This window comes from Neoarius graeffei, chromosome 2, assembly GCF_027579695.1.
Source record: "Neoarius graeffei isolate fNeoGra1 chromosome 2, fNeoGra1.pri, whole genome shotgun sequence".
NCBI classification, from domain to species: Eukaryota; Metazoa; Chordata; class Actinopteri; order Siluriformes; family Ariidae; genus Neoarius; species Neoarius graeffei.
Window position 1 is genome coordinate 6,028,412 of NC_083570.1, and position 19,227 is coordinate 6,047,638.

At 44.8% G+C, this 19,227-nt stretch overlaps 2 protein-coding genes across 2 annotated transcripts in view; both read left to right on the forward strand.

Annotated features, from left to right (window-relative positions):
- Nucleotides 1-6,261: 6,261 nt before the first annotated feature.
- The window catches only part of LOC132878072 (tripartite motif-containing protein 16-like), a 104,500-nt gene continuing 91,534 nt past the window's right edge, over nucleotides 6,262-19,227 (forward strand). The window contains exons 1-2 of the mRNA XM_060913639.1: nucleotides 6,262-6,591; nucleotides 6,790-6,849. Coding sequence (XP_060769622.1) covers nucleotides 6,270-6,591; nucleotides 6,790-6,849 — 382 coding nt within the window. The 5' untranslated portion in view covers nucleotides 6,262-6,269. The remainder of the gene's footprint in view (nucleotides 6,592-6,789; nucleotides 6,850-19,227) is intronic.
- LOC132878601 (tripartite motif-containing protein 16-like) lies at nucleotides 7,367-8,432 on the forward strand. Its single transcript, XM_060913678.1, has one exon. The coding sequence runs from the start codon at nucleotides 7,625-7,627 to the stop codon at nucleotides 8,192-8,194; it is 570 nt and encodes a 189-aa protein (XP_060769661.1). The 5' UTR covers nucleotides 7,367-7,624; the 3' UTR covers nucleotides 8,195-8,432.

A 19,227-nucleotide genomic window follows, 5' to 3' on the forward strand; every position in this document is an offset into this window, starting at 1 on the left:
CCGAGTGACCAAGGGAATCCTCTCAAACCCACTGCACGGCAAGGTCCATCCACTGAGTCCCAAACTCCATCTTCTGGTATGCAGAATATCAGGAAGGAGTTCTCTAAGCACAACATACCTTCAGAAATTATCGAGGTCCTCCTATGTGCCTGGCGAGACGGAACACAGAAGCAATATAACGTCTACCTGCACAAATGGACACAGTTTTGTTTACAAAGGAAAGTGGATTCCATGCAGCCCACTGTGAATGATGTGCTCAAGTTTCTCCACGATTGGTACAAGAAGGGCTTAGCCTATTCCACTATGAACACAGCGCGTTCAGCTTTATCTAATTATTTAATGGGCACACCCTTATCTGGAACTCATTATACTGTGGCCAATCATCCATTTATTGTTCGTTATTTCAGGGGTGTTTTCAATTGTCGAAAACCTGAAACATGGGACGTTGATGTTGTGTTAGATTATATGAAGTTATTATACCCTTTGGACAAGCTTTCATTAAAAGAACTTGCGTTAAAGTTAGTGGGCGTTCTTGCCCTTACCTCAGGACGGAGATGTCAAACTTTAGTTCATTTGGATATTGAATGCATGAAGAAAACACAGAATTATCATTTATTCCAACTAACGGAGCACATGAAGCAGAGTAGACCAGGAAATACGTTTGATTCCTTCTATGTAATAAAATACCAGGAACAGGAATTGTGTGTTTATATGACACTAGAACATTATCTTCAGCGAACTTTGTTACATTGTCAGCCTGGACACACAAAAATGTTGCTTTCGTATGTTAAGCCTTTTTCACCAGTTGGAACCAGCACAGTAGGTCGATGGATTAAAACACTTCTTGACTTAAGTGGCATAAACACTGCTAACTTTAAGGCACACAGCACTCGTTCCACTAGCGTAAGTAAAGCTAGTCAGATGGTTCCAGTAGATACTATTTTGAAACATGTAGGCTGGTCTGCAGAGTCAGCTTTCTGCAAATTCTATGACAAACCTGTTGTAACAAATGGTGCGTTCCAAAATGCTGTCCTGGAATAAAAAATTGTTTACTTGCAAGGATGGTTGTGTCCATAATTGTGCTTTAAAATCTCATGTTAACCCGAAGTACGTCACTGCGATTTGGTAGAATTGAAAATTAAACGAGACTTACCTGTAAGTTGAAGTTCGATGATAATTCTACTTAATCCCCAGTGGTACTGATGGTTAACATGCCCTCCCTTAATTCACCCAACCCTATTTATTCCTAACTATTATGTCCACAACCTTTGAAGTCTGACTCTCAGCGGCGCGCATGTGCATCTCATGTTAACCCTCAGTACCACTGCGGATTTGGTAGAATTATCATCGAACTTCAACTTGTAGGTAAGTCTAATTTAATTTTCAATTCTATCTCGAGTTCTGATTTTAAAATGTGATTTAACCGCATACACTTCATGGACAGAAAGAAAGGACAAAATGGGAAAAGAAAATAAATGACCTGAAACCCTTCGAATCTCACTTTGGGACAGGGCCAGTTTAGGGCTAATAATGAGGTAAAACAATTCAATAATGATGTGATTTGAAACAGGGGATGTCAACAGGTGATTGTAGTCATGATTCGGTAAAAATCAGGATCCAGGGAAGGCCCAGTTTGTCCTCGAATGGCAACATTATAAACAGGGATGAGAATTTTCCGCCGATCGGCGGATTTCCGACTTTTTCAGACCAAAATGATCGTTTTTGAGATCGATGGGTTGAGAAATTTTCCCCGGAACTTCCGGTAGTCTCCTGCATATTGATAGAAGTGAGCAAGAGCGTGCGCGCGCAACATTAAGGTCTGCATCACGCATCTTAGAATGTGTGCGTGCGAGGGAGACTGTGTGCAGTGTTGTCAGATACTGCTGACGTTTTCCATCCCAAAATATGTTCAAAACCTGCCAAAATGCACTTAAAACCACCCAATGTGGCAACAGTGCCTGTGTGCCTGTTCATGTAGCGCATGCCAGACAAAGAGCATCCTGATTGGCTTATTTTGCTGAGTAACCCAAACAGCTTTCAGTGTGGGTGGGCTTTTATCCCTTTTCTCGAGGACCGAAGTTTTCAGTTGAGTCAGTGCAGCCTACAGGATCGTCATGGCAGAGAGCGAGCGTGCGCCCCAAAAAACTAAAGCACAAAACCCACTTCACCGCAGATTACACACAATAATCTCCCTGTCTAATAATCTCCCTGTCTAATAAGGGTCAACAATAATGACAGTTTCGCGCGATGTACTGTTTGCAGCAGTGATTTCAGCATTGCCCATGGTGGCTTAAATGATTGTAAAGGACATGTTGAGGTGAGGAGTGTCATTTCGTGTGCATTATATTTAGGTCTACAACAGGCTGTCATGAAAAGACCAAACTTATTGAAGCTTTCCGTAAAGTAACAATGTATGAATATACATCATATATATCAAATACATGTCATATATGTGTGTATCTTTTCATAAATGAGGTTAGCTTGTCTAATGTAGCATGTTGGGGAGAATCATAGTATCATATCTATATTTCTGATAAAATTTTAGGTATGATACCGTGTATAACTCTCCTACTTGTTGCTCATTTCATAGGGGGACGGAATTGCTGGCATGTGCCATGCGGGAGCGTCTGCCCAAATTTTTTAGGCCGAGATGAACTTGTAGTTTTTGATTTAAAAAAATTTCCAATATGTAATGCCCATTGTACATGCCTGTTCTTGAATTCAAAATCACCATCTTGATCTTCAAATTGACCATATGGTATCTGTATTACATTACGCAACATCCTGTCCAGATAAAACCTAGTAGTTATTACACACAGTAGTTGAAAGGGAAGTGATAAGTGATGTTGAATGTTGCCTGCTTAATATGCAAGACCTCCTGCTACCATGATAACATCAGAAGAAAGCTTAAGAGAATTATATGATTGATAGAACTTTTTTCTGGTTTGCACTTCATTTTAAAGGATTAGAGTATTCAAAGACATGAATAGCAAAAATGCAGAAATATAATACTGTAGAGCTCGTTTATATTAAAAGGTGCATTGATTTTTTTGAAATCATCAAATGTGAATTGATTAAAAACAAGTCTCTTGTACCATATTAATCATTTTCACCTGGTAGTCCACCAAGAAGGGGAATTTTATTTCCAAACAAATTGCAACTTTTTGCTGATAAAATTAATGGTTTTGGGGTAAAAAAAAAAAAGTCAAAAATCATTAACCCCTGGAACCCCTAGGCCCCGCCCCCTGGGCCATGGGCCCCGCCCCGTTTTTTTCAGACTTTTTAAATATTTTTCATTCTCATCCCTGTATAAAGTGGTAAAGGCTTTACTGTCCCAACGGTTTCTGATTTGGGGTTGTGGATACACTGGTCATGGTTACATCTTTTTTTAAAAGTATTTGGTCTCTTAATATTATTCTGGTCGTTCTAGTGACTCCATAGTTAATGTGATGCTCCACCATGTGGGTACTCTGCTCGAGACACCTGTATGAACCTGAAGGGAATCGACTACATACACATCCGCTTTAAATGAATAAAGAAGGCCACTCTTTAGTCATAACATGGCTGCAGAAAGAAGCCGCTCCAGTCACCTGATCAGCAAAACTTGATAAAAGAAGAAGGATTTGTGAATGAAAACGGACAACGTACAGGCAGCCCCAGAAATACCACCAGCTGATTTGGGCAGCAAAATTGTGATTAAAATCAAGAAAAGCAGCCGAGAAACAGCAGCAAGTCTTGATCTCAATGAGGATTAGCAGATACAACTAGATGAGATACGATTAAAATCAGGACCATGGAGCATGGGGACAGAGGAAGACTAACGCAGCAGAAACCATTCAGCAGCCTCAAGAAGAAGAAAATAAAGGTGACATCTGCAAAAGAAACACAGCAGCTTCTGGAGAAACATCTTATTTTCAGATGAATCCAAACTGAACTTGGATGGATGTAGTGGTCGAGTGTTTGTGTGGAGAAAGCCAGGAGAAGAATTCCAATCAAACTGCACTAAGGTACTATAAAGCACGGAGGAGGCTGGGGCTGTTTCTCCTACAGCGCTGTTGGTGAGCTTGTGTTCAATAACGGCGTCATGAACTTTCAGAAATCTGCAGAGAAATGATTCAACCAACAGAAGTGGATTTTTCAGAAGGATAATGAACCAAAGCAGATGGCTGACAGCGATAAACATGTCTCTGCCAACTGTACTGAACACAGTTGTATACAATTATACACAAAATATACAGATAAAAAAGGAAAACAAGTTTCCTGTAACTTGTTTAAATGATCAATAAAACATCATCTTTTTATCATGTAAACCTTTATCTTTCTGGCTGCTGAGTCATTAATATTGCGATGTTCTCTTCTGCATTTCCTGGACAGAAAGTTTCTTCCTGAATTCGACAAGAAAGAGGAGGGAATGTGTGAATTAGTGAAGGTCGGAAGTGTGTTGTGATGGAGAAAACAAATGAGATGGATTGTGTTTGTGTTCAAACCCTTTAGATGAAGAGAGTTGGACTTCCAGATTTTTCTGAATCAGGGGCGATTTCTCAGAGATAACAAGGGAAGCCAAGCTTCCCCTAAAATTCTCTCCACAAACTGCGGCATCTATGACGTTGAATTCTCATTAAAACAATAACTTGCATAACATAATGTATGCCCAAGATTGTATTTACGTTCATAACTATCCTGTAACTTATTTGAGTGATGTCTGACGAACTTGCAGTTCGCTACGAGAATCACCTTTACTGCCAGGCTGTAACCAGGGTTGCCAGATACTGCTGATGTTTTCCAGCCAAAATATGTTCAAAACCCTCCAAAATGCACTTAAAACCGCCCAATCTGGCAACACTGTCTGTAACCTTTCTTATTTCAATGGGCTCTATGGCTGGCAGCCGGGTATCCGTTGCAGTCTATGAGACGGCTCTGAACAGCCAATTTCGGTTAGTTGTTATTGGTTAAAATCGACAAAATCGTCACTTCCAGGGAAGCCGGGCTTCTCTGGGACTAACGAGACAGTGGGAGGGGCAAGAAGCCAGGCTGATGAAGGATTATTGGAGGTAGTGTTTGAAAGACATGAGGAGGGTGGGCTCTGTACTTCGGCATCGGCGAGGAACACGGAAGCATGATCAGTCCCTAGCGGATGTCGAGAAAGTGTAGTCGTGTGCCAAAGTGCTGTCCGAATTTCTTTTCATATAAACGTTTCTTCTCATTGATGTCTCTGTACATTACTCTGTAAATAAATGTAAATAGTACTCATTGTGCTCCGTTAACTTTCATCCATTCTATCAGTTTGATCATTCGTGAATTCACTCGTTTATTTCATTTGTAGTTCAATCTGGTTGTAGGCTCGCTTGAGCCTTATTGGGATCTGCAGTGCTAGCTGCTAACAGAAATTGAAGTCTCTGGAAAGCACAACCAGCCGGTATGACAGGGTCACAGACCATTTTCTGGAAAAGGAGCGGAGGGCAGAATTTGTGTATCAATAGTGTGCATCATATAATGTTCATGAATCTGAAGTGTGTTTATTCAGTAATGTTAAGAGAATGGTGGGCTCTGTGTTATAGGTTATACCTGGGTATAATATTCAAGGTTCTGTGTGTTGCATAGCCTACCTGGTTATGAACTTCCAGACTGTGTTGCAGAAGATGTTCAAGGATGTGTTGCACAGCTGGGTGTTGTGTTAAAGACTCTGTGTTGCATATCAGGGTATGATGTTCAAGGCTCTTTGTTGAATAGCCAGTGATTTTTGGATGTTTGATATTTTTGATTAAGGATATGAGGCACTAGCCTGGCAAGCCAGACTATAACATGAAATGTACAAGCAAAAATACTTTCTGCCACTGGGTAGGGTTGTCTAGTTCACTGTGCTAATGAGGCACACGTTTCTAGGCTTTGACATCCAGCCTACAGGTTTTACGATGAATGCGTAAAATGGGCTTCCCCTGTTTTAAAAACCAGCAGCCGCCACTGTTCTGAATGTGTGTTTTTTTTTTTTTTTTTTTTTTTTTTTTAAATGGTTTTTTTTGGACATTTTAGTGGAGTCCACTGAATCAACTTTCATAAAATGTCATGAAATTAATCCTAATCAGTGCGGCTACATGGGTTATATTTCTGCACTGAAAGGAGATGAAATGGTTAATAGAGGAGCGTTCATGACCTCTCTGTGCTCCCCCTCTTCCGAGCTCTCTCTCTTTCTCACACAGGACCAGGAAGTGACTCGTCATTTCAGAGAAAACAAAACTGATCTCTCTCTCTTTTGGTGTGAGTTCAGGAAAATGGCCGAGGCCAGTATTTCAGTAGATCAGCTTTCTGTGGACCAGTTCATGTGTCCAGTGTGTCTGGATCTCCTGAAGGATCCGGTGGCTATCTCCTGTGGTCACAGTTTCTGTAAGGCGTGTATTAATGGCTGCTGGGATCAGGAGGATCAGAAGGGCGTCTACAGCTGTCCTCAGTGCAGAGACACTTTCACTACAAGGCCTGTTCTACGCAGAAACAACATGCTGGCTGAAGTGGTGGAGAAACTGAAGAAGACTGAAGATCTGAAAAAGAGACTCGAGGAATTCTGTGAGGAGGAATTCAACAAAATCCCTCCACATGGTAAGAGGAGCTGTTCCTGCTGGAGAAACACAGTGATGTGTTATTTCTTAGCGATGCTCCTGCTTTCTTTTCTGCAGACACTTTATTCACCCGACACTTTGAACTAAAACACTGATTTAAAATGAATAAACTGACTGGATCACTTTAAACTCTTTCCATCTTTTACACAAACTCATGTTTCTGTTTTTCTCTCCACAGCTGCAGCAGTTCAGATCATTTCAGAACCAGAACCACAGAGCAGAGAAGAGTTTCTGAAATGTACAGCTAACACACACACACTTCTAGTCCTGTTACGATGATAAATTTTATTGGATGATATATTGTCTCAGAAATTATTGTGATAAACGATATTATTGTTGATTGTCTTTTCAAGACCATTTTATGCCACTAGTAAAATAATAATGATCATGCAAATACACCCTTTCATAGAACAGTAAACTTTTTAATTAAGTCAACTTATTCAATTCAACAATGGAACGTAAACAATAAATATAAATAAATAAGCTAAAGAAATAAAACAATCAAACAAAACCACTCACAACAAAAACAATAAATAAAATACAATTTATGGCTCTTAAAAATTGCACTGAAGTGAATATTAACTTGGCACAGGGTAATAAAAAGACATTCTTTTCTTCACAGGCAACATTCTGCCAATCCAGTTTCTCAAAGATTAGTACCCAGATCAACAAAACGTGCAAAGTAACAACGTATTGCCACTGCGTTCCATGAGGCTGGCAGGGGGAGTCGCTCTCTTTTGTGGAATATTTAACTAGTTTTAGAATGCTAGTTTAAGCTGATATGTGATTGATCTAATGGTAAAACAGCACGAGGGCTCGAGAACTTTGACAGGTTACAATTTTACTTGGAAACAGGATGTATCTGAATTCTGATTGGTTGTTATATTATTGCCCTTTTGTTGTGTTCTTGAGCCCAGAGTGGGGGGAGGGGGGAGTGACAGGGTTCTACAGAGAAAAGTTTTCACTGCAACCGAACTGCTGTTTTCGTGACCACGCCCCCAGCGCGGATATTCATGTTCACATTGTTCAGTTTGTTTTTCTCTTTTATTTTAGATTTCTGTTATCTGACTCTGGATCCCAACACGGCACATCGTCTCCTCATTCTGTCTAAGAAGAACAGAGCGGTGAGATACAGTGAGAGAGAGCAGCGTTACTCTGATCATCCAGAGAGATTTGATTCCTGGTGGCAGATGTTGTGTAAGGAGAGTGTGTGTGGACGCTGTTACTGGGAGGTGGAGTGGAGCGGTAATGGTGGTGTGTCCATATCAGTCTCATATAAAGACATCAGCAGGAAAGGACGGGGTAATGAGTGTCGTTTTGGATTCAACAATCAGTCCTGGAGACTGGGTTGTTTTTCTTCTTCTCTCTCTTTCTGTCACAACAGCATTGAGACTGATCTCAGAGTTCCATCAGCCTCCAGAATAGGAGTGTATGTGGATTACAGTGCAGGAACTCTGTCCTTCTACAGCGTCTCTGACACGATGAAGCTCCTCCACAGAGTCCACACCACATTCACTCAGCCTCTATACGCTGGGTTTGGGGTCTACTGGAGTTCTACAGTGAGATTGTGTGATCCAGAATAAAAGTGTGTGTAGTGTTTTCTGTAAAATTCCTGCACGTTGCCACGCTGTTGCTCAGTCGTCTGTTTCACTAGAACACAATCCAGCTGCACAAAAACACTCATTTTAATATTTAAATTAAAACAGATGAATAATTTAAAATAATTAAAAAGGAAATGTTAAAAATTAACTGGCAGACAAGAAACTTGTCAAATTTAAAAAGAAAATGATCTCATGACCTTCGCATTATAAAGTTCTGTTTGTTTCATATTAAGCAGTGTCTCATTAAATAACTAATAAACAGTAATAATGCCAGAACAGAACAACATTTTAAACCTGTTCAGGTCACACTGTATAAAAATAAAACATCACTTTTGGAATGAATTTGATTTTTCTGCTTGTGTTCTAAGATGTAAAATCCACATTCACTTTTTCCAAGTCTGAAGTTGTTTCTAAACCCTGAGATTTGATTGTAAAACATTGAACAATATTTAAACTCCATTAGAACATACAGTACATGATCGGTTCACGCTGCCGATGTCGTGTTCATCCCATATTCAGCCTGGATGATGATTGGCCCGCAGATAGAACCTTATAAATCCAGGTTTATCTGTGAGTTTGGGATTTTTATTCAAATATTACAATCAAAGCTTTGCAGAATAAAAGATAAGAGCACAAGAGAATAATGTTTCCCCCAGTGATGGAGTTTCTGTGCTGAACTCATTTTCAGACAGAAGCAAATTCAACCTTTTCCTGAGAGTTTCAGCAGCTGGATAAATATTGTTCAGTATTTTAAACTGAATTTCTTTCACTGTCGGTGAAATTGGCCATCTAAGATAACTAGTGTGTATTTGTTAGCGTTCCTCCATTCAATTATTCTTTTATTTTTTTAAATCAAGGAATAGCTTCCATTTTAAAACATTTGTAATTCCTTTGTTATGAGATTTTTCACCAATTTCCACTTCACCTATTTTCAGTTCAGGTAGTTTGACCGACACCTTTGAATATTCAAGGGTATTTTTTATCATGAATCTTAAGGGAGCTGGAATAGCTCTACAAATTTGATTAAATTCTCTATAGACACATTTTAAATGAAACTCTTCTACAAATGAATTAAATTGCATTAAATGTCCATTTTCATCCATTAGATCAGTAATATCTAAAACTTTATCATTCCATTCTTGTTTAAATAAAGTCTTCCTATTAATAGTAATGGTTCTGTTATTCCACAAGGTTAAGTATGCTCGAATTTGTGTACATTAAATAAAGAATTTTGGTGAAATTGGGCAGCCTTGTCTGATTCCATGTAAAATCTTAAATTGAATAATTGATTGGTAATCAATCATATCTAGAATCAGTCGGACGTGGTTTTGAATATATCTTCCCTTCATGAAGGCTGATTGATATTCGTCTACAAGTTTTACAAGTCCATGCTTTAGACGATTAGCAGATACTAAGACAATTAATTTATAATCATTGCACAGTAAGGTTATAGGTCTCCAATTGTCTAGCAACATGTCATCTCATCTCATTATCTCTAGCTGCTTTATCCTGTTCTACAGGGTCGCAGGCAAGCTGGAGCCTATCCCAGCTGACTATGGGCGAAAGGCGGGGTACACCCTGGACAAGTCGCCAGGTCATCACAGGGCTGACACATAGACACAGACAACCATTCACACTCACATTCACACCTACGGTCAATTTAGAGTCACCAGTTAACCTAACCTGCATGTCTTTGGACTGTGGGGGAAACCGGAGCACCCAGAGGAAACCCACGCGGACACGGGGAGAACATGCAAACTCCACACAGAAAGGCCCCCACCGGCCACGGGGCTTGAACCCGGACCTTCTTGCTGTGAGGTGACAGCGCTAACCACTACACCACCATGGTGCCCTGTCTCGCAACAAGAAGTCTTTTTTGGGTTTTGGTAGCAAGGTTATTAAGCCTGTCTTCATCGTCAGGGATAAACATCCTTTGTGAATGCATTCTAAAAATGCTGCATATAATAATTTTTTTAATATCCACCCAAAAGTATTTTAAAAATTCAGATGTTAAGCCATCGATTCCTGGTCTCGTCTCGTCTCGTCTTCTTCCGCTTATCCAGGACCGGGTCGCGGAGGCAGCAGTCTAAGCATGGAAGCCCCAACTTCCCTTTCCCCAGACACCTCGGCCAGCTCCTCGGGAAGAACACCGAGGCGTTCCCAGGCCAGCCGAGAGACATAGTCCCTCCAGCATGTCCTGGGTCTTCCCCGGGGCCTCCTCCCGGGGGGACATGCCTGGAACACCTCCCCAGGGAGGCGTCCAGGAGGCATCCGAAAAAGATGCCCGAGCCACCTCAGCTGGTTCCTCTTGATGTGGAGGAGCAGCGGCTCTACTCCGAGCTCCTCCCGAGTGACTGTGCTTCTCACCCTATCTCTAAGGGAGCGCCCAGCCACCCTGCGAAGGAAACTCATTTCAGCCGCTTGTATCCGCGATCTTGTTCTTTCTGTCATTACCCAAAGCTCATGACCCTAGGTGAGAGTCGGAACGTAGATCGACCGGTAAATTGAGAGCTTCGCCTTTTGGCTCAGCTCCTTCTTCACCACGACGGACCGGTAAAGCGACCGCATCACTGCGGAGGCTGCACCGATCCGCCTGTCGATCTCACACTCCATCCTTCCCTCACTCGTGAACAATATCCCGAGATACTTAAACTCCTCCACTTGAGGCAGGACTTCTCCACCAACCTGGAGAGGGCAAGCCACCCTTTTCCGGTCGAGAACCATGGCCTCGGACTTGGAGGTGCTGATTCTCATCCCAGCCGCTTCACACTCGACTGCAAACCGCCCCAGTGCATGCTGAAGGTCCTGGTTTGAAGAAGCCAACAGGACAACATCATCCGCAAAAAGCAGAGATGAAATCCTGTGGTTCCCAAACAGGATTCCTTCCGGCCCCTGGCTGCGCCTAGAAATTCTGTCCATAAAAATTATGAACAGAACCGGTGACAAAGGGCAGCCCTGCCGGAGTCCAACATGCACTGGGAACAGGTCTGACTTACTGCCGGCAATGCGAACCAGACTCCTGCTCCGTTTGTACAGGGACCGGACAGCCCTTAACAAAGAGCCCCGAACCCCATACTCCCGAAGCACCCCCCACAGAATACCACAGGGGACACGGTCGAATGCCTTCTCCAGATCCACAAAGCACATGTGGACTGGTTGGGCAAACTCCCATGAACCCTCGAGCACCCTATGAAGGGTATAGAGCTGGTCCAGTGTTCCGCGACCAGGACAAAAACCGCATTGTTCCTCCTGGATCCGAGGTTCGACTATTGGTCGAATTCTCCTCTCCAGTACCCTGGAGTAAACTTTCCCTGGGAGGCTGAGAAGTGTGATTCCCCTATAATTGGAGCACACTCTCCGGTCCCCTTTCTTAAAAAGAGGGACCACCACCCCAGTCTGCCACTCCAGAGGCACTGTCCCCGACCGCCACGCGATGTTGCAGAGGCGTGTCAACCAAGACAGCCCCACAACATCCAGAGACTTGAGATACTCATGGCGGATCTCATCCACCCCCGGTGCCTTGCCACCGAGGAGCTTGCAAACCACCTCAGTGACTTCAGCTTGGGTAATGGACGAGTCCACCTCTGAGTCATCAGCCTCAGTCTCCTCAGTGGAAGACATGACGGTGGGATTGAGGAGATCCTCAAAGTATTCCTTCCACCACCCGACAATGTCCCCAGTCGAGGTCAACAGCTCCCCACCCACACTGTAAACAGTGTTGGCAGAGTACTGCTTCCCCCTCCTGAGGCGCCGGACGGTTTGCCAGAATTTCTTCGAGGCCGACCGATAGTCCTTCTCCATGGCCTCCCCGAACTCCTCCCAGTTCCGAGTTTTTGCCTCTGCAACTGCCCGAGCTGCAGCACGCCTGGCCTGCCGATACCCGTCGGCTGCCTCAGGAGTCCCGGAGGTCCCTCCTAGAACTGCCACCTTATTGTGGTGGAGGGGTTTGTGTGCTTGAATGATCCTAGGAGCTATGTTGTCGGGGGCATTATGCCCCTGTTAGGGTTTCCCAAGGCAGACAGGTCCTAGGTGACAGTCCAGACCAAGAGCAGTTCACCAAAAAAACCCCTATGGAGAAAAAATCCAGGACCGTGACGTCGCCTGGTAGGATGCAGCCGGGGCCCCACCCTGGAGCCAGGCCCAGGGTTGGGGCTCGTATGCGAGCACTTGGTGGCCGGGCCTTTGCCCATGGGGCCCGGTCGGGCTCAACCCGAAGAGGTGACGTGGGGCCGACCTCCTGTGGGTTCACCACCCACAGAGGTAGCGGTAGGGGTTTGGTGCAGTGTGGATTGCGTGGCAGTCGAAGGCAGGGGCCTCGACGACCTGATCCCCGGACACAGTGGCTAGCTGTTGGGACATGGAATGTCGATTCCTGGTGATTTACCATTTTTCGTTTGGTTTAATGCAATTTCAATTTCTGTTATAGTTCATTCCTCATCAAGTGTATGTTTGTCTTCATCCATTTCTTTGATGTCATCATTGATGGGATAAAATAAGACCTCACATTCTGATTTATTAAATTCAAGTTACAATAAAAGAGCCAAATTTCATCCTGTACTCATTTCTGATCCCCTCCTAGAACTGCCACCTTATTGTGGTGGAGGGGTTTGTGTGCTTGAATGATCCTTTGAGCTATGTTGTCGGGGGCATTATGCCCCTGTCAGGGTTTCCCAAGGCAGACAGGTCCTAGGTGACAGGCCAGACCAAGAGCAGTTCACCAAAACCCCTAATGGAGCAACAACCAAGGACCAAGACGTCGCCCGGTATGGCGCAGCCAGGGCCCCACCCTGGAGCCAAGCCCGGGGTTGGGGCTCGCATGCGAGTGCTTGGTGGCCGGGCCTTTGCCCATGGGGCCCGGCCGGGCTCAGCCTGAAGAGTTGATGTGGGCCCGACCTCCTGTGGGTTCACCACCCACAGAGGTAGCGGTAAGGGGCTGGTGCAGTGTGGATTGGGTGGCAGTCGAAGGCAGGGGCCTCGACGACCTGATCCCTGGACACAGCGGCTAGCTGTTGGGACATGGAATGTCACTTCGCTGGGGGGGAAAGAGCCTGAGCTTGTGCGCGAGGTTGAGAGGTACTGGCTAGAGATAGTCAGGCTCACCTCCACGCACAGCTTGGGCTCTGGAACCCAGCTCCTTGAGAGGGGCTGGACTCTCCACTTCTCTGGAGTCACCCATGCTGAGCAGCGGAGGGCTGGTGTGGGCTTGCTTATAGCTCCCCTGCTCAGCCGCCATGTGTTGGAGTTTACCCCAGTGAACGAGAGGGTCGCCTCTCTGCGCCTTCGGATTGGGGAGAGGGCTCTTGCTGTTGTTTGTGCCTACGGGCCGAATAGCAGTGTAGAGTATCTGGCCTTCTTGGAGTCCCTGGGAGAGGTACTGAGGGGTGCTCAGACTGGGGACTCCATTGTGCTACTGGGGGACTTCAATGCTCACGTGGGTGACGACAGTGACACCTGGAAGGGCATGGTTGGGAGGAACGGCCTCCCCGATCTGAACCCGAGTGGTGTTTTGTTATTGGACTTCTGTGCTAGTCACAGTTTGTCCGTAACAAACACCATGTTCAAGCATAGGGGTGTCCATAAGTGCACGTGGCACCAGGACACCTTAGGTTGGAGGTCGATGATAGACTTCGTTGTCGTTTCATCTGATCTCCGGCCCTATGTCTTGGACACTCGGGTGAAGAGAGGGGCTGAGGTGTCAACTGATCACCACCTGGTGGTGAGTTGGATCCGCTGGCGGTGGAGGAAGCTGGACAGACCTGGCAGGCCCAAATGTATGGTGAGGGTCTGCTGGGAACGTCTGGCCGAGCACTCTTTTGGGGAGGTCTTTAACTCCCACCTCCGGGAGAGCTTTTCCCAGCTTCCGGGGGAGAGGGGGGGACATTGAGTCTGAGTGGACCATGTTCTTTACCTCCATTGTGGACGTGGCTGTTCAGAGCTGTGGCCGCAAGGTCTCCGGTGCCTGTCGTGGCGGCAATCCCCGAACCCGGTGGTGGACACCGGAAGTAAGGGATGCCGTCAAGCTGAAGAAGGAGTCCTATCAGGCCATGTTGACCTCCAGGACTCCTGAGGCAGCTGATGGGTATCGGCAGGCCAGGCGTGCTGCAGCTCGGGCAGTTGCGGAGGCAAAAACTCGGAACTGGGAGGAGTTCGGGGAGGCCATGGAGAAGGACTATCGGTCGGCCTCGAAGAATTTCTGGCAAACCGTCTGGCACCTCAGGAGGGGGAAGCAGTACTCTACCAACACTGTTTACAGTGCGGGAGGGGGAGCTGTTGACCTCGACTGGGGACATTGTCGGGTGGTGGAAGGAATACTTTGAGGATCTCCTCAATCCCACCGTCATGTCTTCCACTGAGGAGACTGAGGCTGATGACTCAGAGGTGGACTCATCCATTACCCAAGCCGAAGTCACTGAGGTGGTTTGCAAGCTCCTCGGTGGCAAGGCACCGGGGGTGGATGAGATCCGCCCTGAGTATCTCAAGTTTCTGGATGTTGTGGGGCTGTCTTGGTTGACACGCCTCTGCAACATCGCGTGGCGGTCAGGGACAGTGCCTATGGAGTGGCAGACTGGGGTGGTGGTCCCTCTTTTTAAGAAAGGGGACCGGAGAGTGTGCTCCAATTACAGGGGAATCACACTTCTCAGCCTCCCAGGGAAGGTTTACTCCAGGATACTGGAGAGGAGAATTCGACTCATAGTTGAACCTCGGATCCAGGAGGAACAATGCGGTTTTTGTCCTGGTCGCCGAACACTGGACCAGCTCTATACCCTTCATAGGGTGCTCAAGGGTTCATGGGAGTTTGCCCAACCAGTCCACATGTGCTTTGTGGATCTGGAGAAGGCATTCGACAGTGTCCCCCATGGTATTCTGTGGGGGGTGCTTCGGGAGTATGGGGTTCGGGGCCCTTTGCTAAGGGCTGTCCGGTCCCTGTACGAACGGAGCAAGAGTCTGGTTTGCATTGCCGGCAGTAAGTCAGACCTCCAACATGCACTGGGGCGGTTTTCAGTCGAGTGTGAAGCGGCTGGGATGAGAATCAGCACCTCCAAGTCCGAGGCCATTGTTCTTGACCGGAAAAGGGTGGCTTGCCCTCTCCAGGTTGGTGGAGAAGTTCTGCCTCAAGTGGAGGAGTTTAAGTATCTCGGGATCTTGTTTACGAGTGAGGGAAGGATGGAGCGTGAGATCGACAGGCAGATTGGTGCAGCCTCCGCAGTGATGCGGTCGCTTTACCGGTCCGTCATGGTGAAGAAGGAGCTGAGCCAAAAGGCGAAGCTCTCAATTTACCGGTCGATCTACGTTCCGACTCTCACCTATGGTCATGAGCTTTGGGTAACGACCGAAAGAACAAGATCGCGGATACAAGCGGCCAAAATGACTTTTCTTCGCAGGGTGGCTGGGCGCTCCTTTAGAGATAGGGTGAGATGCACAGTCACTCAGGAGGAGCTCGGAGTAGAGCTGCTGCTCCTCCACATCAAGAGGAATCAGCTGAGGTGGCTCGGGCATCTTTTTTGGATGCCTCCTGGACGCCTCCCTGGGGAGGTGTTCCAGGCATGTCCCCCTGGGAGGAGGCCCCAGGGAAGACCCAGGACACGCTGGAGGGACTATGTCTCTCGGCTGGTCTGGGAACGCCTTGGTGTTCTTCCCGAGGAGCTGGCCGAGGTGTCTGGGGAAAGGGAAGTTTGGGCTTCCACGCTTAGAGTGCTGCCTCCGCGACCCGGTCCCAGATAAAGTGGAAGAAGACGAGACAAGAAGAGACTCATTTCTGATCTTCTATGATATTATCATTGGTCATAAGCTTACTCATTTTTTTCTTAGTTTGTCTTTGTTTTTCAAGTCCGAAGAAATACGATTAATTTTTTTCACCCTGTTCGTTCCATCCAGCTCTTGATTGAGTGGAAACTCCATTTGCCTTTATTGTGTACCTTTCGTCTAGTTGAGACTGCAGCGACTGTAATTCTGAAATGTTTTCGAAGGATAGTCAAGTTTATTTGTATAGCGTTTTTAACAATAAACATTGTCGCAAAGCAGCTTTACAGAATTTGAACGACTTAAAACATGAGCTAATTTGATCCCTAATCTATCCCCAGTGAGCAAGCCTGTGGCGACGGTGGCAAGGAAAAACTCCCTCAGACGACATGAGGAAGAAACCTCGAGAGGAACCAGACTCAAAAGGGAACCCATCCTCATTTGGGCAACAACAGACAGCCTGACTATAATATTAACAGTTTTAACATGAGGACAGTTTCGTTGATGTTATAACTCTTCATTGATGGAAACTTCAGTGAAAAACTGTTCATGATAACTGCAGTCCTAAAGTTAGCAAGACAACTGTAGTCCTCAGCCATAAAAGCATTACTGTAAGAGTCCAGAGCATCCTCCAGGTATAACCCTCAATTATCCTCATGGGGCCATCCTTCACAGGAGGATAAAACTCCGACCAGACACAGGGCACCAGGATGGATCAAGCAGGTCCGAGGGGCAGAAGAGGTCAGCATCTCAATCCCAGGACCAACATGTAACTCAGAGGGACAGATGGGGGGGGAGAGAAAGAAAACACATGTTGTTAGGTATGCCCTAAAAATGACAAGTATTAAATCTGTGTGGTAGGCTCGGATAGTTGTGTGTTATTTACTAATGTATTAATTTTATCAATCAGATCCTTTTGTTCTTGTCTCCTTATACGTGAAAGTTTTTTACCCATGCCAATTGCTATTTGTTTGACATTAAACTTAAATCATTCCCATTTACTCCTATCAGACATGTCTAACTCTTCAACCTCCAAAGTAAGAGACTTCACCTGATCACAAAATTCACCGTTCTAATAAGTCGTGATTAAATGTCCAGATATTAGGAAGGATCTTATGTTGCTTAGACGTGAATAGGTTTAGACTAATCGTACAATGGTCTGTGAGCGGAGAGGCTGAAATTTCACAATCTAAAATATCATTATACAGCTCACAAGAGATAAGCCAGTAATCTAGTCTCGAACACTGACCGTTTCCTGCAGCATTAAACCTTGTATATTGAATACAAGTTGGGTTTGATGACCTCCAAAAATCAATTACATTCGTTGTTGTTCATAAATTCAGTATAATGTGGCTGTAAATAGGTTGTGGATTCTTGTGAGGTATTCGATCTCACCATGAATCAGGGGCTATGTTAAAGTCTCTGCCCATTATCACTTTTTCTGAAGTACATGATGTTTTCCATTCGTTAACAAGTTTACTTCATTCCTCTGTTATGATTTTGGGTACAAATAAGGCCCTGTCCACACGGCAACGGATTCAGGTGACTCCGATACAATTGCTTATCGTTTAGGCCTGGCGTCCACACGGCACCGGCGTTTTGGGTGCCCAAAACGCAATCTTTTTGAGAACGGGTTCCAGAGTGGAAACATCTGGCAACGTTGCCGTTGTGAAGTCGTCTGGATGAGTAGAACGGATTTGTTTACGATGATGTCACAACCACATGACTGTGAGTGCTTCACGCCGGGTAGAAGTGTAACGAATATCACCAGGAAAAAGCCTTACAGAGCACTAGTGAGAGTGAAACACGAGCTTGGATATTATTATTATTATTATTATTATGTTCAGTGTTAGTTCACAGTAGTAATGCAAGAAGCAGAATAGTGACAGTAATAGTGAAGCAAAAACATGTAATTGTACAAACACTGCAGCTCTACAGCAAAATATTCATTTATGAAATGGTCTGATTCTTAACACCAGTAGTGCAAATGGTCTTCTCATTGCGATGCGATGCGAGTTGTCAACAAATCCTATAACTTGGTTCATGAAACGCGCTTACAAAATATTTTCACTGTGAATATTTATTGTGTAATGGTGCAATCCCACCAGCAAAAATAGGGAAAAAAAAGGAGCGATCTCACCTCTTCAGATGTTGATTTAAGTCCGACAATACATTCCTCAAAAAGGGCGTAGAGGAGCAAATTAATCCAATTTATTCCGGACCATTAAAGACGCCGCCTTCCACGTAGAATCATACGTCATCCTTGCCGCCATATTGGATAGGTCAAAGCGGAGAATAAAGATTCATGTGCTGCCTTTAACTGTACCAACAGGTTTACCGTCCAAACGCGATCACATGGGATTACCTTTCACAGGTGAGAAACAAATTAATCCATCAACGTGTAGTATTCAATTTATTCCGGACCATTAAAGACGCCGCCTTCCGCGTAGAATCATACGTCATCCTCGCCGCCATATTGGATAGGTCAAAGCGGAGAATAAAGATTAGCTGAGTTTAACTGTACCAACAGGTTTGCCGTCCAAACGAGATCACATGGGATTACCTTTCACAGGTGAGACTGGAAAAATACTTTTCATTGTATCTGATCATTATAATGTAATTTTACAAACAGATTTTCCTGACTTTGTGGCTAATATGAAGTGTCGCACATTATGCGCATGCGTCCTTACTTCTTCTATTGTTATGGTGTCTCCGAAGGGACCGTCTTACAGCGCCCCTAGAGGTGTGGCATGTGTATTGCATCGTTTTCAGCAAGCGTTGCATTGCCATATGGACCTGATATTTTACTGACTGTTGCCCATTTGGACGCGATATATTTTTAAATAACATCTCGTTGCCGTTGTCGTGTGGATGTAGCCTAAGGTTCATTTGGTTGTGCTTAGAACTGTGATATTGGTGAATTGCTCCTAGAGGGAACAAAAGAGTTAACCTGTTGTAATAATAGGATTAAATAGGTGCAGTTCAATAACCACTTAACGTTAAAGATAATCATTTACAGACCGGTCTAAAACATAGAAATCAGATTAAAATTCAAAAGGAGAGAGGGAAAGAACTTTATAAATTCATCCATCTTAGGTAGATTATCTAACTGAATTATACTTCATTTCAGTGAGACAACACAGGAAATTTGCCTGAGTAAAATTTACTCAAATTGAAGAAAATTTTACTCTGCGTCAGATAACATTTGGTCCCTCTCTAAAAAGAGTAAAAGTTACTCTTTTGGTAGAGCTGTTTTTCTAGAGTCAATTCTGCTC